This window comes from Papilio machaon, chromosome Z, assembly GCF_912999745.1.
Source record: "Papilio machaon chromosome Z, ilPapMach1.1, whole genome shotgun sequence".
Lineage (NCBI taxonomy): Eukaryota > Metazoa > Arthropoda > Insecta > Lepidoptera > Papilionidae > Papilio > Papilio machaon.
The window spans coordinates 637,689-661,331 of NC_060016.1; the positions used below are offsets into that span (position 1 = coordinate 637,689).

The 23,643-nt window shown below is 34.6% G+C and overlaps 1 protein-coding gene across 1 annotated transcript; it reads right to left on the reverse strand.

Annotated features, from left to right (window-relative positions):
• Nucleotides 1-298: 298 nt before the first annotated feature.
• LOC106715943 (protein cycle) lies at nt 299-23,621 on the reverse strand. The gene is made up of 11 exons (XM_045685979.1): nt 23,378-23,621; nt 8,903-9,010; nt 6,146-6,217; nt 5,019-5,355; nt 4,591-4,708; nt 3,517-3,753; nt 2,969-3,203; nt 2,005-2,208; nt 1,817-1,929; nt 1,005-1,226; nt 299-548 (listed from the first exon to the last, which is right to left on the reverse strand). The coding sequence occupies exons 1-11, from the start codon at nt 23,470-23,472 to the stop codon at nt 355-357; spliced, it is 1,935 nt and encodes a 644-aa protein (XP_045541935.1). The 5' UTR covers nt 23,473-23,621; the 3' UTR covers nt 299-354.
• Nucleotides 23,622-23,643: the final 22 nt, after the last annotated feature.

Below are 23,643 nucleotides of genomic sequence, written 5' to 3' on the forward strand. Positions count from 1 at the left end.
AAAAAATGCATTTACACTTGTAAATGTGTGTTTGTGTTTAATGCATGTTATTAACTAAACTAAGAGATAGTCTTTATACATAAGACCCATATTAAAAATGAATTTATAAGCACCTAAATTATGTATCACAAATTTTCTAATACAGCAAAATACAAGTAAGTTATATGTAATATTGTATGACAAAAGTCGTTAAATATATATTTTATATAAAAACTGATACTATATTTACATTTATAATTTTGTACAATACAAAAAATATAATTTGTATTTATAAATATTATGTAATACCATTCTGTTATAATTTTACTGAAGGCACCTTCAGATGAGAGGAGTTTCAAGAAATAATCAAGGCCTTTATGGTAAAGGCCAAGGTAGTCCTGAGAAATTGACAGGACCTCCAAGGCCCGCGTCTGCTTCTAGGAGACTCATTATGACAGCCATGGCAGCTTCCCCGTTACCGTCGAGACCCAATGAAGGGAGTGGGGGTGAGACAGGGGGCGGAGTGGAAGGGGAGAGACCCTCTACGGGATCATTCTGCGGCGGGGAGTCTGAACCCACCGCGGCACTTAACGTTACGTTGTTTCTGATGTGTGAAAAGTTTGCCACGTCCACGCCGAGGATGTTGTCCATGAGAGCGGCTTGCTGAAAATAAAACAAACTAATATAAAACTTTAGATCAGTGAAACTATTTTGGACAATTGAGCACCTTTTCCAAAATGAACCGATCAATTGTTATTATTAATTCTGACTTAGGTCAACAGAAGACAGAGTGAGAATTAGCAATGCTTTAACTTCGATATCGACCCCAACTGGTCGCGATATCGCGCTTGCTCGGAAATAAAACATGGATAGGTCTAGAGCGCGGCAAGCATTCGTCGTTATTGCCAAACGATGTCTTTGAGGAATATATATTAATCAAAATAAGCTGACAGCTGGTCAGTCAAAGAAACATGGTGGGCATCATTAAAGCGGTGTAGTGAAAAATATGTCGCGTTAATATTTACCGCTAAGTATCCTCACCTGTTGATTAAAGACAGCGTCTTGTAAGAGGTTAGTTGGCACTTCAGGTGAGAAGTCTGTGGAGGGCCTGCGCAACGCGTCTTCGGCGATCGCGCTACCGATCTTATGAGACTCGACTTGTGAGTCAATTAGTCTCTGCATCTCTGCATCGCCCTCTGAAATCGCATCAGTCAAGTCGCGTGGAAACATCGCACAGGACGCCGTCTCTGCGAAAGAAACGTTGCACGTTCGCTTCTACCTCGCCTCGTGCGCTGCTCGCTTTATTAAGTGTCCAGTTTATTTTGTTTTTGTATATTATTGTCGAAAATTTTAGTACAAGCATTATCTTATTAAATTACGAATTAATGTTAATAAAGCAAATGTTTTGTTGTACAAAAAGACTTGGTTTTTCTGTAATTTTTAATTTTTAATGAGTGTATAATTAATATATAGATGAATGTTAGTATGAAAGTGTGGTTAGTTTAATAACACGCAGCAGCGTACGATTATTAACATAAACGGAATCAAATAACTTAAACGGATTAGTATTAATAATTAGTCAACTTTATCTCCCTTTTTGATATGCGAACTTGTAGAATACACTAAAAAACACACATAAAACATTTTAATAGAGCAATTATTTATAAACATCGATAGAGCAAATTCAAACAATAACAGTACTGCAATGTGTACTGCTCTGGATCATTCATCTATAAACGCATATTGTTATTACTTATATTCTCTTTATAATGACAGTGACAACAATATGTGCCCATACACGTCCCTGCAGTAGAAACCCACAATAATGTGTACTCACTCTGCTTGTAGATTTCGTATGAATCTTGTTCGTCGTGTTGTGGCGGTGTGTATGAATCGGTTACCAAGGTATTGTTAGCGACGAGACATTCCACATCTTTAGTCCAAGGATTCCTGAAATAACACATTTATAAATACACCGACTAACATGACGCATGTTTAGAAATATTAACAAAAGTAGAAACATACTTAAACGGTTTGAAATGCGTCGTGATTCTTGCTAAAGAGCCATCTTTACGTCGGAATGAGTATGGCAGCGTGTGCGCAGGTTCGCGTCTTAGTAACGCTAGTTTGTGCGTACGCGCAACACCTCCCAACTCCTGCGCACTCACATACTCGTATAGGCTGGTACCGAGTAACTCTTGTGGTAGGAAACCTAGAGCTAGGGTCACCCTGGAATACATTAGTAAAAGTTACCAACCTCAGTTGTGTTAAAATTAGAAAGTGTGAATAAAAATGAAAACGAAGTTAAAAGTAAAAGGGTATTTTTTATTCAATAAAGATGGAAGATGATTTTTTTTTTTTATAAGAGAAGGGGGCAAACGAGCAGCGGGAACACCAAGGTGTTCAACGACGCCCATGGACATCTGCAATACCAGAGGAATCGCAAATGCGTTGCCGGCCTTTGAGATGGTGATACGCTCGCTTCTTGAAGGACCCTAAGTCGTACTGGTTTGGAAATACCGCCGAGGACAGACCATTCCACAACGCGGCCGTGCGCGGCAAGAAATTTCGCGAGAATGATAGATACTCGTATTAATAGGAAGAAATACTAAAAGGACTAAGTATGTAGCGTTATAATTCAAGAATGGACTGTCATCTGTCAAAACTTTTATACGTCATTTTAGTGATTTTTAAAAAATGTAAATTTTTATTTGTAAATATAATTTATGAACAAACTAAAGAAATAAAAAAAAATACAATTTATTGTGTGAAATTTGTCGGAAATCGCTACTAACTACAGTCCCATGAATACTTTGTATATAAAATAAAATGATTTTGTATATCTGTACTAAACGTACTAGTACTATTGTCACTCTCGATCATGCTGACATCTATAGGGAACCAAAAGGCAGTTTTTTCCCCCATTAGTTGTTCTTATAATCTTCCTTAAGACAGCAGCATTTGATTAGCCATGGAATACTGCTCTTACCTCTGGTCGACGAAGAGGAACTTTCCATCAGTGGCATGTCTAGAGATGTACTGCAAGCACCTCGCAGGAGACCGGGTTGGTATGGGAACTTGCTGCCCAAGAGTCGGTGAGAGGTCTGGTAGTGCACGTCCAACCGCCACGAGGCAGGAAATGTTACCTGCCTCCCCGTCCTCCCCTCCATCGCCCGCGACGCTACCCCCTTCTAGTTCGGCTGGTGTCCAGGACTTGAGATACCCTAATGCATATAAATGTTTTAAGAAATGTATATTTTTTAAAGTAAATTTTATATTATTTTAATGTCGTTTTTGTTACTCCTTAAAAAGGGATGCTGTAATTAGACGATGTTACAAATCTCGCCAAATACATATTTCCCGTGTTACGCCCTTTGATGTTGTACTTAGCGTTTCATTGCCGTTGTTGTCAACATTCAAAATTTGAATAGTTCCATAGGAGACAAAGATTAAGATGATATTAATTAAAAATAAGTCTAGACTAGATACAAGGATATCTACTTCATCATATTAACGATAATAAAAAAGTTTATTCACCTGTACATTGTACAACACAATATTTCTTCTCGTTCTGTTTCTTCCTCATCTTGGAGCTTCCTTCCCCTTCCTCCTTTACCTGCCCGCCGGACTGTTGTGACGAGGATCCAGAGACAGACGGTGTAGAGGCAGCAGATGTGATTGCGCGGCACTTGATGCGACAGAAGAAGGAGCGCCGCGCCCCCGGACACAGTCTTGACGCCCCCGTCACCATATCCGCTTTCACTGGTAACATCGCTGCACATATACTTTGCTAGTGAGTCACGCAAACAACACAAAACACAACAAAAATAAAAAAAAATATCACCAGCTAATTATTATTGTGAAATTTGAATTTAATCTACGCAAAATAAAAACAAATAATACAATTGTTTCAACAACGTAATCAACAATTGCCAATATTTATAATTGTTATTAATTGAGATTTTTTTTTAATTATCATTTTATATATAACATGAACTGAAAGGAGCGTCAGTGGCTCAGAGGTTAAGCTTTCGACTTGTAATCTGCAGGTCCTGGGTTCGAATCCCGCCATGTACTAATGAGTTTTTCGATTTTCTTTACATATGTACATTTATCCGAAGTTCTTACGATGAAGGAAAACATCGTGATACAACCTGCACATATTTGAGAAGAAATTCAAAGATACATGTGATGTCAAGCGGCATATGGCCAGCGTGGTTGACTATGGCCTAGTCACTCGTAACTTAGGGTAAGCTCCGAACTGAATGAGATGCCGTACATGTATGTAACTGACAATGTTATCTCAAACTATATTCGAAGTTGATAAATATTGATTGACTGCAAAAAAGTATTATAGTAGAATAGTACTGAATTACATGAGCTGAAAGTGTTGCATCATATAGTTAACAGGAAATATTGAAGTTTGCCGAATTCGCATTGCCAAAACTAATAGTTAAATTGCATTGCCGATAAAGATAACAAATTGCAAAGTGTTTTAAATTAGAACTGTATAGTTCCCGTTCGCAAAGATATAAACACAAATTAATACAAAGCAGAGGTTAGACACTGAAATATTTGGAGTAAGCAGAGATAATATGTCGTTATACTAACTTTTGGCATCAATGAGCCGCTCCCTCGGGCTCAGGTCCGATGAGGAGAGTTGCTCCTTCACCTTAGCCACGTCTTTTGGATGTAAGATATCGAATAAACTCTGTCCAAGTAACTCCGACTGAAACATCAACATTAAATCAGTTAATAGAATACAAGAACAAGGATTCGTTTTGTAGTTTCCTAATAATGAAAATTACATAACCTCAGTGTTTACCAAAACAACTGATTGCATGAATTTATGACTTTGTCTCTCCCCAAAACAGTACAAAGGCTGGATTATATTTCTTGATATCTTAAAATTAATAATATCGTTGAAAACGGGTAACAAAAGTTCTCTACACATTACTTTGTCCATTTCTTTTTCTTTTACGTGAGCTGTGTATAACATACTAAAAGTATAGTTGGTATAACAAATTAGATAGACTGACCTGATCGTAGTTCAGCATTCTGCTAACCGAGGTGGATACGTATAGGAGTCGCCCGCGGTCACAACCGACGACGATCAGGAATGCATTGTGCGCCGCGTGTAACACCATCGTGTTCAGTTCGCGCTCCGACAGGAAAGCGGGGCGGGGGCGCGCTGTGAGGGGGCCGGCGGAAAGCGCCCCTCGCACCGACCGCAAGTACTGCACCGCCATACGCAGCACCGTCAGCTTGTCCAACTTGCGCGACATCGCACCGCACATTGGGATCATTGCGCTCAACTCTGATATGTATGTGTTCATCTTGTCTCGACGACGCTTCTCAATCTCGCTGTGGTTTTGCCTATAGAGTAGACTGTGGTTAAGATACATACAGCGTAAGTAGGACTCCAGCAAGATAGATATATAATCTGGTCACTGAATAAAGGAAGCAAGGGACCGATCATAGATGGGGGAGGCCCACGTCGAGCATGAGACGATGGATCGGAATGGATAGATGAATTTTGAACCGACTTACAAAAATTTTACTAGGTTTTACAAAATTTATCTTGATAATTACTATAAAAAAATGACGCTTCTATAATGTATGTAACTTACAATGCATCGATCCAATAAGAATCATTATCGTTTTCATATGTAGAAAACTAGCTAAGAACTAACATGTAATTGAAATTTAAATTAACAAATTGAACTTAAGCACATCTCCACCGTTATACGAAAGATCAGTTATTTTATATAGTGTTGAAACTCATTAAACTTGTGCATTGAACTGCGACATTATTACGACTTTTCATAAGAAAATATCAAAGAACACTAAGCATTAAAATATTTCAGGATCGAATGTTAATCAATATATTATTGTATATTATAACAGGTTAATGTTATTATTAACTAGGAAGTGACAATTACTACCAATCTACACTTTTGAATGTACTTAAGTACTTTTATTACTTACGTACTTTTATTTTGTGAAATGTCATTTGATGATCACAATTAACTAATTCGATCCCAAATAACAAGCTAATTTAACTCATTCAATGTATGTTTAAAGCAGAAATTAATTCTAAAAAAAAACAAAGAAAAAGTTCCTTTTTAACCAAGGTACAAGTTAAGCAAGTAGTGTATATGCTTACTTTTTATCAGGCATGGTTCTTGTAGAGCGTGTCTCGTCTGTGCCATCGTCATCGTAGACGCTTGCCGAGCCACTATTTAAAGATGCAAATATTGAATTAAAAAAAATCTTTTCTATCTATCTATAAGAAGCATTCAATCGGTAAATATAATAACTTGTGTTTTTATTCCTTATTTAGTATTATAAATGCGACTGTTTGGATGGATGAGTAGATGTATGTTAGAAGGTATCCCCAGAACGGCTACATGGATTTCGCTGAAATTTGGCATAAACGTAGAACACATAGGCTACTAATAATTTTTTTATTAATTCCGCGCGGACAGAATCCCGGCCGACAACTAGTCAAAAATTAATCTGCAAACGAACAAGAAAGTAGTAAAAAGAAGAGATTTTTTAAATCAAATTAACTTTCTTGTCAGTACTTCGTGATTTAGACTTTTGCCCCAGAAAAAAAACTATCTTTATGGTCTTATGATTGCAGAAGTCCTCTACACGAGCCAAAATAAGGTACGATTTTGGTTAGTAACAATAACAAGGATAAGGTTAAGAAACATACCCACGGGACGATCGTGTTACAAGTTTGCCGAGTAATTATAAGTCTTCGATTCGTATCCATCAAATTAGAGGAAAACTTTAACATCCAAATAGTACATGGATCTGATTTGGCTTATGGGAAATCTCTTGTAATTTGTAGTGAATAAATTTAACTATCAATTTCTAAAAGGCAAAACTTAAAAAGGTTTTTTTAATCAAGTATTTTACAAGCGTTTAATGAAAAAAGTAACTGAATCATAACAGCAATCTAATGTAGCGAAACAGCCGCTCGAACTGAACTTGATTTATTCCATCATGGGAGCGATGTTGGTCTGTAAGAGTCTGAGAAACTGCTATCCCTTGTTTCAAACAGTCGAGGTAAAGTCACGGAGAATCAGGACTGATATTGTATTGGGTAATTTTCACTTGTAGTGATCAATGCAGGCAACGTCCTACGTTAGATGACCAAAGACAGGATGGATGAATGTAATTATCTCAATGAAGTCGCTATGTGATATAAGGGTGTTGTACCTATATATTAAGGTAGCTAATGTTGGAATCAACAGACGACGTTTTATTTCGATACAACGATAAGGGGAGGTTGCAAATATTGTAAGCAAAATAGCAGGCAACAAATAGGGAACGATATATGTATCTCTAGGCGAAATTCAAAGGATAAAGTACTTTTCATTCAAAGGTAATAGGAATGGCAGGTGGGCTTTTGCGGAGCGAGGGTTTGCTACACCGTTACCAAAGGCAACCTATTACCAATGCTTAGGGTCGTCAAAATTTTTTTTTCAACTCATTAGTCAGTCATTCGGCGCCATCATTTTATATTGGCAATGAACGTTGGTAGCTAATGTAATCTATTTATGTTTTGCATTCGATTTATAAAAAACTAGCTTTTACCCGCGACTCCGTCCGCGCGGAATAAAAATAGAAAACGGTGTAAAAATTTTCAGTCAAATCGATTCAGCCGTTCTTGAGTTATAAATAGTGTAACTAACACGACTTTCTTTTATATATATATAGATATAGATACATAAAATGTACTTAAATGAAAATTAACTTAATAATATTTCATTTCTCTTTGCAATTTAGTTTCATAGTTTTCAAATAACACTAAAAGCCCTAGAAGCCTTTAACAGAGTCTTTGGCTACCAATACCTTTTTTTATATTATAAAGTGGCCAACAAGCAAGCTGGCACCTGAATTTTCCGAAATTGCGAAACGACCGCTACGCATAGATATCTGCAATCGCAGATGTGTTACCTACCTTTAATCAACGGAGGAGAGGACGCACAGAAAGAGGATATTTGCCCTTCCTATGCGTAGGCTCCTTCGTCAAATCCACTTCCCTTTCATATCCTTATAAGAATAGGGTGGGAAATGTATGCTAAAATTAGGCCACCGGCATGCACACAGCATACAGACAAATCTAAGACGACAACTACTAACAACTATTCCATGGATCCTATTTTTTCGTCTTATTTTGCTACTTTAACCGCATTCTGGTAAGTTCCAGAATTGCCTACTATTTTTTGGAATCTAGGAATATTGAATACATAATGAAATGTCGAGACAAAAACAAGTAAAAAATATTTTACGAAATGTTTCATAAAGTATTAATGTGTATCTGAATTTGAGAATTTTGTCGAATTTATTTATGATACCGTATTTTTATTAGACAAGTCACGTCCTAATTTCCAGCAGTTGTTTTGGTTCGTATACGGAAACTAAGTTCAATACGAATTCATACTCAAGAACTTTTTTTAAAGCAGTTATAAGTATTTTTATTTACTTTGTCCGCATTAAGTATTGTCTTCGGGAAGCATTTTAATAATTCAGGCTAATTATTTCAATTCCATGACCAGATAAAGTCACCTTGAAAAACTTATCCTTCGACTGTTGCTTTTTCAACAAGTTAAAAGACTGAGTTTCAATTTTCTTGAAATGTTTGAATTATATCAATTAAAAGTTATGAACTTTCTTTTCATGATTTCAAACAAAGTTCATTTTCCTGTTTTAGGGCTAAACGAATAGTTGAAACCGATATAAATAAATATACAGGGTGTCTGGAAAAGACGTGTATCAAGAATGTATATAACTCTTAATATTAAATTAACATGGTGTTCTAAAACCGGCATAAAAATAATACTTAGCGACAACTATCTTTGTGTAAAAAAGCCTAATGTGGATGTACTATAAAGTATGTAAGACTTACTACGATGAAGGTTTTCGTTTCCTTGTTGAGTTGTCGAGCACCGTGACCGTCGACGGCGCAGGCGTGGCCAGCGAGTTCTCGCAGTTGGCCATCTCGTAGCTCTCCGAGCTAGCAAAATATACAAATAATGTTACAAACACATTCATCGCTAGTATGAATTATCTTATGGGTTAACCGAGAATATAAAAACGCAGCTTGAGGGCTTTTCAATGGCATGCTTCATTACATCGTCGTGTAGTTTTATATTTTTTCCGCCAGGTTTTTTATATTCCCGATCAAGCTGTACACAGAGTAAGTAATGGTAGTTGAACATGTCAATTGTAGAGTATAGGTATCTGCTACTGCTATAAGCTGCCCAAACAAAAATAAAGGTTAATCGTATACAACAACTCTTAATTTTGTATATCACTAATCAATTTTCTGAAAAGAGCAAAAATACAGAATATTCTGTTTGAAACCACATTTTCTTAGGTCTCTAAAATTTGCTAGAAGAATAATAATGTTAGAAAATAGTATTATTTGTTTCATTATATTGAAAGTAATATCTCATCAACATCCATAAATTTTTCCCTAATTATTGTTGTACAAAATGAGTAATTTTGATTTATATTACAAGTAAATAATAAAGGATGCTAAATCGCTATATTAAGTACCCCAATAGAATTTTTAAGGCTAACTATTAAATTGTTAATTAAACATTAGCCCAGAATATCAAATATGACATACCAGTTACTACTATACTACTTAACTACACTTTAGTTGGGAAATGCACAATAAACATTATTTATTCGCCTCAAGGCCACATTATCTTGTAAGAGAAAACTTAGTGTACGGATCTAGGAATCTCTGACAGCTGGGTGAAGTTCCTTGTCTGCAGTATAATTGTATAACAAAGATCTGAACACCATCTCAAATGATGCATCAAATCAAAGAGCAGATGGCCAGAGACACGAAGTTTACCTTTTTTATATTATCGAAATTCAACTGTATTAATAACAGAAGACGAATTATCTAACGCTCGTGTGATATGTAAAGAAACATAGAGACCAATAACAACTTTTTGCTATAAAATTTATGGAATTTGTCTTTGCCCGAATATCAATTTGATTCCAGGATAGGCGTCTTTACTTTGTGAACCTTGAACATTCGCCTAAACACGATAGTGTGGCCACAGTATAACGTAAAAACAAAGGTTTAAAGCCCCGGTTATAGTGAGAAGCATGCATAGTTGCAATTTTAAATAAATAAAATAAAAACATCTACATAATTTTTAAAACATATATTTTTAATAAATTCGGTGTCCAGAAAGTAAACAACAGGAGATCAGGCATTCTGTGGATTAAAATATGACGTAACGCAAGATATTCTAATCCAAAGTTTTTGTAGGTACATAGGAAGAGCCTAAATTCTCTTACAAATTTATACAACTTGAGGTATATGTAGGTATTTTCCTTTATCAAAATACATAACAAAAATAGTTCAATTAAAAAAAAAACACAAATTAAAGCGCAAAATACAAAGTAGCATTAAAAGCACGTGTGGCAAATAGCAAACAGAATAGTTTTGTTGCTCACTAATGATGGTTCTTCCTCTTGCGCTGGTCATTGTGGTGGGTTGTGAGTGGCAGCGAGGTGGTGTCGGCGGGCGTGTACGCCGCCTGTAGGGCCCCGCCCTCACAACCGTTGCCCGCTGTCAGCTCGTACGCCGATACCGCGCTCGTGTTCGCCCCACAAAATAATATTCAAAATCAACCTCCAATACACACACTAAAATATTTCAAACAAATTCATACTCATTTGAATTATGTCACGATTAATATCGCCAAATAATACTCGTACTAAACATAATATCACTAAAATTGACCATGAATTTAAAATTTGCGCATGCGCAAGTGTGTTCGCTTGGCTTAAGAAAACATGCATTGGCAGTAAAAACACCTATGACTATTGTTCTCGTAGCCGTGAATTTTGACCTTCGCGTCGTAACACGTGTAGTATAAGAGCACTGCTGTTATCTCTGCTTTTTCAAATATAATAATAAAGATGGAAATATTATAGTAATACATGTCTTACAACAGTCGAGTCTTTCCATAACCATGTCCACTCCTATGACGCCATATACCATAAGAAAACCACACAGCTAAATGTTAATCTCAAGTTAGCAATAACAACGTATTTGGTATTGCTAACCGAAGATGTTTACATACAAGACTTAGTAGACGTAGTTTGATTTCAGATTATGGAAATGTCACATTAAAATTACATTTCCCTAATCTGTTAAGATTATGTTTTTTGTTATCATAATTACATAATTATATTAAACTAGCTGTTACCCGCGACTCCGTCCGCGCGGAATAAAAAAATAGAAAACGGGGTAAAATTATCCTATGTCCGTTTCCTGGTTCTAAGCTACCTGCCCACCAATTTTCAGTCAAATCGATTCAGCCGTTCTTGAGTTATAAATAGTGTAACTAACACGACTTTCTTTTATATATATATAGATAGATAAAATATCTTTTCCTTAACATAAACAAAGTAAAGAGTACACACGCGCACGTGCAAACATGCTGCGTACAATCACATAATGTATTTGCAACCGCCAGATTGTGAATTCATCAATTTATAATCTCACTATATAGAGATATTTTTATTGTAAGAGGAAAATTATTAGATCCAAACTAATAAACATTATATACAATTAATTAACTTAAACTTTAACGTAACAACGAAATCAAAAAATTAATTTCTAATTTTATAATAGAGGTTCAAAAAATGTTACCTATGTAGATAATGACCCTTTAAATAGTTAATTCTTTCTTTCGAAATTGTATTTCTAATACGTTTATCAAACGCCGAAAATCACAATCTGTCGGTATCATGAACAAGTGCGTCGTCAGAACATTACGAATAGGTAAACGTTTTCCGCGCGCAATGCACCTACACTACACACCTATAGATTAGTGATGTCCCTGACATTGCTCGCTTTGACACACTTCCGATAAAGTCTAGAACCGCGCTACACTGCTAGCATTTATTTTTTTCTTTCTAATGCAGTTGCAGAAAATACGCAATTACTACTTTTTAGCCGACTTCAAACAGAAGGAGGTTATCAATTCGACTGTATTTTTCTTTATGTGTGTTACCGCAAAACTCCGCCCCTGGTGGTTCGATTTTGATAAAAAATATTTTAATCGAAAGGAAGTGCTTGCAGATGGGTCCCATTTTTTTTATTTTTTCAAATAACTAGAAGACTACCGAAACTAGTCGGTGCCGTCACCGGACGATCACACGTAAGTTAAGCCGTTCTTAATTAATTATTTATTACGTCTCACGAAGGTTTAAACAATTTAATTGAGAGAAAAATATTGCAATGTCAACAAAACATCGACAGCTATTGAAAGAATTTGAATGAAAACAAAGTGCATTCAGTTTGTATTGCGAGTGATTATATTCTAGCGAAGCAATTACGATAGGTTATGTAAGTGCGCGATAACGCGGTGACAGCATCGACCCCCGCTCGCCCCTCGCCACCGCCGCCCCCGTCGCGCTGCGCCCGTGCAAGCGCAAGCGCACGGTGTCAAGTGCGAGGTGAGTAGATCGTAACCACGGACTTGCGCGATCAACTCCAGCCATGCCTACAATAATATCGGTTTATTGCAAACACTACTGACCTAATTCGTAACAATAACAAAACTTATCACTCATATCACAGCCAATCAAAGTAAACGTTAGAACCTGTATCCATTTTAGCGACCTTAGAAAATAAATTAGCACATAATTTATGCAAGTTGCATTATGATTACTTCTAGACGACAATTGGTACCTTGGTCTTCCAAGTTTGGGTCAATCGGATACTAATCCCACTTACATGATTTTTACTATACTCGCTATGTTAAGGTTGGTACTTCATTATTGTTTATGTTTCATAAGAGTCGTAAGGATATATGCAACCGCGGTTGTGGCTACGTATTACCACATTGTGCATATGCGAAAACACCGCGGTCTTCTAAACCCCACAGACTCCGTCCCCTCCCGCGTCAAGATCAAATGCCGAACACACACCAGTGCTCAGTCAATGCAGTATGCATCATAAGGATCACTATCAAAAATTTATTCAAGATAAGAAAACAAGTAAAAATAGAAAAAGCTTAAGACGATAAAATCAATTCAAGCTAAACAGGTCATGTCATGATCCATATTCATTAAAGGAAATAAGTACAACGTCCGCATGTAGAACAAAACGGAAGATGAGGAGTTTACCAAATAAAAATCGAATTTGGTCAGCCTGTGATGGTAGTTATTGTGACCTCAGAATTAGTACGATATTGTATTGTGTAATTTAGAGTCATGAAGGAATCGTCTTGAATACTTGAATATTGAATACAGAAGACGAAAATATACCTTGTAAAATACATACTGTATACGTTTTCTCGTTCATAAATACCTTTTATTTATAACTAGTTGTCACCCGCGACTCCGTCCGCGTCGAATAAAAAAACTTAATAAGTAGCCTATGTGTTCTTCCAGAATACCTTCAAACATCCATTCATCCATCTAAACATTCGCATTTATAATATTCGTAAGATAAGATATGTATTTTACCTATATCTTATTCAATTGATAATTATGTAGTTTAAAAACGTTGAGATTTCTACGTGATTACATTTTAAGATTGTCATAATTTAAAATAAGTACGTTTAGTTTATACTCCATTAGCCATTAGCTGAACATACGAACATTTAAAACTAGCTTTTATCCGCGACTCCGTCCGCGCGGAATAAAAAAATAGAAAATGGGATAAAAATTATCTTATGTCCGTTTCCTGGTTCTAAGCTACCTGCCCACCAATTTTCAGTCAAATCGATTCAGCCGTTCTTGAGTTATAAATAGTGTAACTAACACGACTTTCTTTTATATATATAGATAAGATTCGGACTGAAACACATTCGCATTAGTAATTTGTTAATAAGATAAGGTGATATGTGTTTCAGTTCGAATTTTAAATATTTGTATGTTCAGCTAGTGTAGTATATAATATATTTCAATACGAAAACGAACTTTTGGCAAATATCCAATAAACTGTATAGTAATAATTTGAATTATTCGTTCCTTAATAATGCTATGTAAAGATTAATTCAATTGTGTAATAATTGACATGCATTGAGAGCCCATTGTTAAAGCATCGTTGAGATGACGTTGATTTACAACTGACTGCTTGCGATTTGAGATGCGCAGGGCTTTGATGGATACAAGCATATCCACTTACCCACAACTAATTGCAACATAATCTAACTGTACCTAGATATAAGACAATAAATTTATGAACAATTTTTTCGTAGAAATAGATAAAACCTTCTCGTGTTACTTCACATATATAACAATATGTTTTTGTACAAGTGTGATCTCAAGGTACTCGTATAATGCCCACAGTAGTACCATAATATTTATACAAGTTGCAATAGTAAAATTCCAGCCCAGTGATAGTTTCTTGCCACTTTTGTTGTCTCCGTTTTTTTCTAAGAAACTGTAAGGGATGACAATTTGTGTCAATAAACGTGTCACTGCAGTCGAAAACCCATTGTCAATAATCTACACTAAACATGACCTTCTCCAATTTGTATTATATAAAAACCCGCGATTTCGCCTACACATAATTAAAAATACGATGAAAATATCATGTGTTACTCTAGACCAGTGATTCTCAACTACTGTGCCGCGGCACTTTTGTGTGCCGACAAATTTTGCAAATATATAATAACGTTAATATTATTAAATTACATCATTTAAAAAGATTTTTAAGATTTTTTTTTTTATCGCACTCTACTAAATGCTAATGTGATTGAACACGTGCGCTGTGTATACATCTCACGGGGAATCCCGAGCTTATGTGCTGACTTGCTACACACGCACACTGTGTCTGTATTTCTACGCATAAAAGAACAATGGCAGAAAAATAGTTGAAAAAAAATTGGCGTTTAGAAATGTCATATAGATACAATTAATTTTATACAGTTGATAAACTATTTATGCAGTGTGTTGTAGGAAATAAGTAAATAATTAATTTTTATCTGTGATGTGTGCCGCCAAATTTTGAAATCGTTAAATATGTGCCGCAACAAAAAAAAGGTTGAGAATCACTGCTCTAGACTATACTCTATATCTGTTCCAAATGTCAAAAAGATGTGCAGAACCGTTACGGGTTTAACGAGTAATTGTGTAAATTAAACCCATCCCACGGGAGCCGTACACGTTTCCGGGATTGTAGGCAGCCTATGTGTTCTTACAGGCTATTCTACATCTACACCAAATTTCATAGAGATCAATGCAGCGGTTCTGAAGATACAATCTAAGAAACATCTACATCAGATAAAAAGTGCGGAATCGCGTTTATATCGTGAATTGATGACGAAGTTAAAAAAATTGCGTCAGTAAATTTAAAGTTATTCAAACCGTTTTGAACAAAAATGACGCATGTTATTTTTACATGAATTACCATTAATTGTGAAACTTCCAGATGAGGATTATAAATTTAAATCTGTCGCATATGACCTGATTGTGGACCGAGGTCCGACGTTGCGTGGACATACATGTGACATTTCTATACTTCTAACTTCATTTGAATAAAGAATAATTACTGCGGTATCTACTACAGCGATATCATCATAAAATGCTGCAAAAATGAGTGGGTATATCAGATAGTTCTTGAAATATGGAAGCTGTAATCTCAGCCTACATCAGGGTAAGTGCGCGTTTGTCTGACTTTGATCGTATTGACCACATTGCATAATTTCTTCTGCATATCAGAGAAAAATACATAAACGCATATTCCTTTAATATTACCAAGTTATTGATATAAATATCAAATTACTTTTAATGACGTTAACTAAACGTAAAACTTGTGCTAGCATGTGCTTTAAAAGTCGATAGGTAGAATTCGAACTTACGAACTCGCGATCGAATAGCTGCACTCTTAACCTTTGAGTTATTAGCGCATATTAAAAAATAAATAAAACTAAAAGTACTTGAAGGATTTTATCATCTTACATTAATAATATGCGCCATGGAAATTTGATCCCCTTAAATGAATGAAACATGGAACAAATCTTTTATATAAGTACCACGATTTTATTATTCCACTGAATAATGTATCTAAAAAACTTTACATCTAAATGGAAGTTCTGAATCATATAAAAAAAACTTTTGTTCAACACAAAGGGCTTTACCATAAAAAACTTACTGTTTCAAACACGTTTTAACTTAAACATACGTAAAACCCCTTTAAATCGTGACTCCAACGTCTGGCGAACTGTGCGCAAAATTTCACCTATCATAGAAATTTTCGGAGTAATTTTTCTATTTGAATGTGCTATTAGAATTATTGCGCTGAAAATTTGTATGTAAACGGAATTAAAAAAAAAATGTACATTATAAAATCGCCTATTAAAAACCTCTACGTAGTTGGCCACCGTTTCTGGGATATAACGTACATTCACCACATAACCACTTAACATCAGATGAGGTCGTGGTCAAGCACTAGTTTATTCGTTATGAAAACAAAAAAGAAAAAAAAAATGAAACACTATTTTAATAACAGCCATAGAGTTGATTAAGAAACTACTAGTGACGGGGAATTTCAAATAACGAGACACTTATATAAGAATTATGTTATCTCCGTTTAATTCGATAAGAATGAGAGTGATGGCAATATTGTGGTGATACAGATGTTATGACAGTGAAGACTCGCCGTTAGAAGGTCATTCAGGTCCAGTACAATGATCAATGATAGTGAATCCAGCTAAGTTGTGTGGGCGGAGTATCAGCCACGCCTTGTTAAAGCCACGCCCCGAAGTGAACAATACTTAAATACGATCCAACTTTGCCGATAATGCGTTTTAATAGACACTGCTATGTCTGCTACGGACAATAAGCGCCGACGTATGTAAAAGTCTATGTTACACATAACCACTTTTTGTAAGTAGTATGTAAATGGGTTTATTGTTATGATCTAACATATTAAATAACAAAAAATCTAAATGGCTAGATCGATAATAAAATTTAAGACAAATATGCTTATGAGCATAATTTGGTCATATAGGTAAAGCCCAATCCAATGATCGGTCCAAATACGGTGCCGAGTAACTGCGTCGGAGGAGCGGCGAGCTTACACACTCGCGCGGTAGAAACATAGGGCCTTACCATAGAAAACAGACAGTGTTTCAAATACTTTTTAGCTTAAACATACGTCAACCTTTTTATAAAGTGAATCTAGCGCCCGGCGCGCATTTCTGATAAATCATGGTTATTGAAACATTATTATCCGTAGACTTGTGAAATGCGATCTTTACCAATAAATAATGAAGTACTTATACTGAAAGCAGTGTGGTGACACACATAACCACGTTGAGGTCAATAATGTCAATCAGCAGCGGGACAAAGGTTTAAAACACATGTTTAACTAAACAGTGTCTAACAGTATTTTTTGGAGTAATACACATAAAATCATCGAACTTCAATATAAATATCATGGCATTTTTATACTTATTGCAAATTTTAATAAAGATTATTATAGTGTATACGAGATACGACATAAAAAGTAGTTCCGGCAGCTTTAAACTGTTTTCCTGTCAAGTTTGATTTCTTAACGCACGAGCCATCAATAAACCAAATAGTTTTAAATGGATATGAAAAGTTTTATAATTTATTCTACAATATTTTTAATGAACGATAAATGTTTCGGTATATGTACATCAAGGCGTCAAATAAAGCTGCATACTAAGAAATAATTGGATAAACGGATCGCTTATTAAATTAAAACAAACTTTTGGATATTTATATAGCTTCCCCTTTGTTAATAAATTTGTATGAGATGAATGAGGTGTTTAAAGTTGTTGGTAAACGTTTCAAAACTAATGGAATATATCGCATAAGTCTCAATTCCATTTATCTACTTTTAATATTTCAGTAACCTTCCATTAAAATAAGTCGATCATAGCTATGATTATAGTATTTAGAATTTAATTATTCCCGCGTCGTCGTCCTATGAAATGCTAAGGTTTCCTCCATCAATATTCCACCTCGCACAACTAATAACAATAAAACTAATAAATATCAAAGCACAAGTCGATTCCAACACCCGCGCCACCTACCGCCCCTAGCCCAGCACAGAAGCACTACGACGCATTCAAACAATTAATGAATTAATGGAAATTATATTTGAAATAAACTATGTTATATTTGTTTACGTATAAGTTAGTTTATAAATATAGAAGTTAATTTTAACCGACTTAAAAAAATACTTTTTTTAAATTATTTACTGTCTAAGGAACGAAATATATGTATTATCCGGCATTGGATTTAACAGGTTGGTAACACAAAATGTTAGCCATTCGTTCTCATTGTGCTAACGTATCGACTACAATATTTTTATTGGACTGTTTCCATATAACCATATTTTATTCTTTTCTTATTTAACAGTTTTCCTCTTAAGTATACTGACTTAAATGTTATTGTTTGAAGTTATTTCCTTGACTTCTCGTGGATCAAGTTCTCCTTAAAGTAAAAATAATTATTTAACACGAAAATCCATCGACAACAATTACTCCTTATGCAATTTAATTTAAGGAAAAGGAAAAAAGGGCGACTTTAATAACTTGATCTCACACTTCTATCTCAAAGTTATTTAACGAGTTAAAAAAGTAGCAATTCAAAACAAATAAACGTGCCTTAATTAAAAGTATTGACCATTTAACAGTTTTAATTTCATTTCGGTAATTAATACAATTTCGAATAAAGTCGGTAAGAAAAGCGTCGTTGGCACAGGGGTTAAGCACTTGACTTGCAATCTGCAGGTCCTAAGTTCGAATCCCGCCATGTACCAATGTGATTTTCAATGTTCGATATACATATGTACCTTTATCAGACGTTCTTACGGTGAAGGAAAACGATATGTATGAAGTTAACCAACCCGCACTGGGCCAGCGTGGTTGACTATGGCTTAGTCATCCCTAACATGGGCTAGGCTCCGAGCCCCTCAGTGGGGACGTATAGTGAGATGATGAATAAAGTTATGGATAAAAGCTCAAAGCTTTACTTTTTTATTTGTGCCAGTATATTTTAGGAAAGTAAACCTTACTATATCGTGAAGGATTTAAATACGAGTGCATATTATTTTCTGTTTGTATTTGTATTTCTGTTTGTATTCCCATACCACTAACTGGATTGTGATGTATGTATGTGTGTACGTTAATAGGGTTTTAATAATAATAATTCAATTAAATTGTTTAAACTTTCGTGAGACATCATAATTAATTAATTAAGAAACGGCTTAACTCACGTTTGATCGTCCGGTGACGGCACCGACCGCGAAGTCTTCGGATTAAACACTCGCCCTGAAGATGGATCCCCGATGGGTCCGAAACTAGTCGGTGCCGTCACCGGACGATCAAACGTGAGTTAAGCCGTTTCTTAATTAATTAATAATAATTCATTTATTTAAAACATTCATTAAAATTTTATGATTCAGAAATTCAGATGTTTTAAGATTCTATCTACAAATTGATTTTAATTTTACAATTCGTTACTTTTTTTTTCAATTGCATATCGATTCCCACAGAAAATTATAAAATGTTTCGTCTTTATCGAGTACTTTATTTTTAATCTATCTATATTTCTATATATATAAAAGAAAGTCGTGTTAGTTACACTATTTATAACTCAAGAACGGCTGAATCGATTTGACTGAAAATTGGTGGGAAGGTAGCTTAGAACCAGGAATAGGACATAGGATAATTTTTACCCAGTTTTCTTTTTTCTTTTTTTTTTATTCCGCGCGGACGGAGTCGCGGGTGAAAGCTAGTTATATATAATTCATAACGGAATTATAACCATTGTATGAATTTAAAACTCTAATTTTTTAAACTTTTAAACCAGATTTGGCAAGAACTTGTATGACTTCTTTATCCCCAAAGCCTATGATTGGGGATAAAGAAGTCGTATACTACTTTATTAAGTTATTCGATTCCTTAGGACTTAAGATGGATTTACCCAAGTAATTGATGTTCAGGAAATGGGTTATTAGGTCAGATTTGGTCAAATATAGTTGTTACGAAGAACGAGAACTAATACGCGAAAAAGTATTTAATATTCCACCATATGGGTTAACTGAAAGTGAATTTTACTTATAAAGTTATAAGATATATTGCTATTTTTTTAATTTAAATAATTCACGCCTTAGACCAAGGGAGATAGTATTTTACATTTGAAGCATTTCTGGCACTATTCTCTCGCCTTATCCACATTCATCGTGACCCTTTTTTTGTTCCTTATTTATTAATATTGGAGTGCATATTTTTGTCTCAAGGAATTAACACGTAGAAGAAATAGATTACCGTGGTTACTGGTCGGATATTTTGTTTTCTGTTGAGGATGATTATTCGACGCCTGGTATTTGAAAGGTCCAAGGGATGCTTAACATATTTTCGTTCCCTCAGAAATTGATCATAGTTTCTCGTATAAAATGACATCAAATATTAATACTTTTCACAATTGTTTAACGTCTGTCTCCACTTTTGAAACAGTGATAAAAAAGGATTACATGGATTTGGTATAGTTCATAATTTTTTATAAAAAAAAATACATATTTTACATGAGAATGGGGCCTTTTCCAGCAGTTGACAGAGGCTAATGATGATTTTGTTTTGTCAGTGAAAACCATCGGTATAAATGATATACGAAAGTATTTAATGGTAGAAATGTTATGCAAAACTAAGAATGACGTGGTTTGTTATACTCGCTGGTAGTTTCATAAGCCTTTATCGGTTGACGTTTTATCGCGTTCAGCGACTTTCCGTTGAAACGTGTGCGAAATGTTAAGCAAGCAAAGAGATGTTAAAGGATTAGACAGTTAATAATTTCGGTGCGGTCCCGTTATTTATATTGTAATCTTGCAAGGTACGACTCCATTCCTATCATTCTGTTTAAAAATAACAGAGATAACAATTGTGTTCTTAAAATATAATTTTAGCAGGTATTCGAACTGTTGAACCCGACATATTATTGATATAATATTTAAATTTAGTTCTTTGAAAAGGATTCTTTTTAGCCGACTAAAAAAAAAGGAGGTTATCAATTTGACTGTATTTTTTTTTGTGTTACCGCGAAGCTCCATCCCTGGTGCTCCGATTTTGATAAAAAATATTTTAATCTAAAGGTACTGCTTGCAGATGGGTCCCATTTTTTTACTATTTTTTAAAATAACTAGAAGACTAGTAGATTTTGAGTTTAGCTTCAAAATGCGTTGCGAAAATTAGGGACTTTTTTGCTTTCATCGCTTACGTAGGCTAAACTATAGGACCTACATAAAAATGATGTATGGAAGAATTGTGTAGCTCTTTAAATGTGCTAAATAAAAGTCCACGACTGCATATATCTATATTTTATAGTTTTCTCACAATAACCATTTCTTTCTTTAGAAACTTTAATTAAATTCAAGCCCTATTTCCGACACTATTATTCGAGTTCAGTATAAACCCTTATGTAAATAAATATGTTCATTATCAAGATAATTTAATGTAGATTATATTTGCCCTTGAAACTATATCATTCTGTCTAATAGTTTAGGAGATATCGAAAGAATAAAATTACGCGCTAACGAAAAATGCTACATCGCGTTACAATGAAAAGCACATTTCTGCTTGCTTGGCTTACAAAGGTCAAACTATATGACCTACATAAAAATTATGTATGGAGTAATTATAGATCCTTAAATTTTCTAAATAAAAGCCTTTGGTGGCATATATGTGTCGTCTATGGATGTCTTACAATAACCATGTTATTCTGAAGAAACGTGAACTAAAATGCAGACGAATAATAGCGTCGTAAGCTTATGACGCTATTATATTATATTCGGTATGAATCCTTATCCAAATAAATGTGTTTGAATGCTAGATTATTAAGTCTAGATTACATTAGCAATTAGCATTAGCAATTACAAACAGTTTGGAAGATATCAAAAGTTTAAAAACTACGCGCATCCGAAAAATGCTACAGCGGCGCGCGGCTACACAGAATTAAAGGCTCGCAACGAGGGATTACATACTTCGTTACTTTTTAATTGGTATACCGGTTTTAATAATTATTTCTTTCTTTGAAAGATGAGAGGTTATCTGCTGCATTCTAAATTAGTTTTTGAATTGAAATATTATATACATATTAAACATATTAAATAGGATACATATTAAATAGGAAAGTCCTTTTCTTTATTTGTCTTATTTCCGTCCTCATACGTATTATGGAAATTTGTAATCGAACTTCAAATTCACAAAAAATTGAGAAATAAAATAAAAATTTTAAGAAAAAAAGCCGACTTCATAAAAAAACAATCTCAAACAAAATGCACTAAAAAGTAACAAAATAATGGCATGAAAACCGTCGAAAGTAAGAAGGTTCTCTTTCTTGTAACATGTCTATATTGTATAAAAATTGTTATTTTGAAGTCGGTTTCGGCCTAAGTAGGGACATAAACGTAACTATGTCTAAGACATCACAAATATTATATGTCTCAAATATAAATTTACTTCGGCCGACACCGACTGCGAAATAACAATAATTATACAATGTAGACATGTTACAAGAAAGCAGAGAACTTTGTTACTTTCGACGGTTTTCATGCCATTATTTTGTTACTTTTTAGTGCATTTTGTTTGAGATTGTTTTTTATGATACTTTTTAGTGCATTTTGTTTGAGATTGTTTATTTATGAAGTCGACTTTTATTTCTTAATTTTTTTTCTTTATAGAAGAAAAGATTTTATCTTTAATGGGGACCTTTGAACACTTAGTACTTTGATTTTCGCATTTATTCCGTTTCCAAATTGTTATTATTCGTGAAGCAGTGAAAAGAAAAACTGAATACGCAGATAATTAAATTTCAAAGGAAAATCTTAACATTTAAATCAACAAACAATACAAAGGGAATTTTTACTAGTGTAAAATTTTAATTAATTTTAACTTAAGCTGAAGTTTCATTAAAATGCGAAAACTGACGATTCTCACAATAATGTATTAACTATGCATTTTAATTGCTCGTGTATTGTATCTTGAAAACTTGACGGATTTCGTATGAATCTGATGGCTTAATTAAATTATTTTGTTTATTCAAATTCAAAATTCTTTATTTTCGGACAACAGAAATCCATATTTTGTTAGTAAATTATAAAAGTAGAAACTAAAATAACTAGTGTTAGTAGAAATAGTTGACAAAACATTTATTCATACATGTTTAACATTAATGCGTAATGTATTTCGGAAGCATTCGGACGAGATTTATTAAGCATTATTTTTTTATTATTATCTAATATATTATTTTTATTTAGACAATATTTTATAAAAATCCTATTTTCATTTATTTAATAGTTTGTTTAAAAAGTTTAATAAACTTTTGGCTTTACGAAATTTTGTGAGTGAATTATATGACTTACTGCGCTACATCATAGTGATGATAATGCTGCGGCGTAGGCTGCAGCTCATGCATGTGCAAGTAGAACTCCTGTACGAGAGTGTACTCGCGCGCCATCTCGCGGCGGCGCAGAGCACGTCCGCTCCGCGGTCTCTCAACGCGAAACTGACTCACTCGCCGCAGCGGCAGCCAACCCTTGCCTCTATTACACCCCCCTTGCGACTACTACACCCCAATTTTGAGGTTTAGGCCACACAACTGGCGATATGGAAATGCAATGCGATGCTG

Bases quoted from the DNA above. Each gene is read 5' to 3' on its own strand.
- LOC106715943 (XM_045685979.1), bottom strand. From the start codon at position 23,472: ATGGCGCGCGAGTACACTCTCGTACAGGAGTTCTACTTGCACATGCAT. The intron at 5,356-6,145 runs GTAAGCATATAC...TCTACTCTATAG, and splicing joins AGAACCATGCCTGATAAAAA to GCAAAACCACAGCGAGATTG. The intron at 549-1,004 runs GTAAATATTAAC...CGGTGGGTTCAG, and splicing joins ACAGGTGAGGATACTTAGCG to ACTCCCCGCCGCAGAATGAT.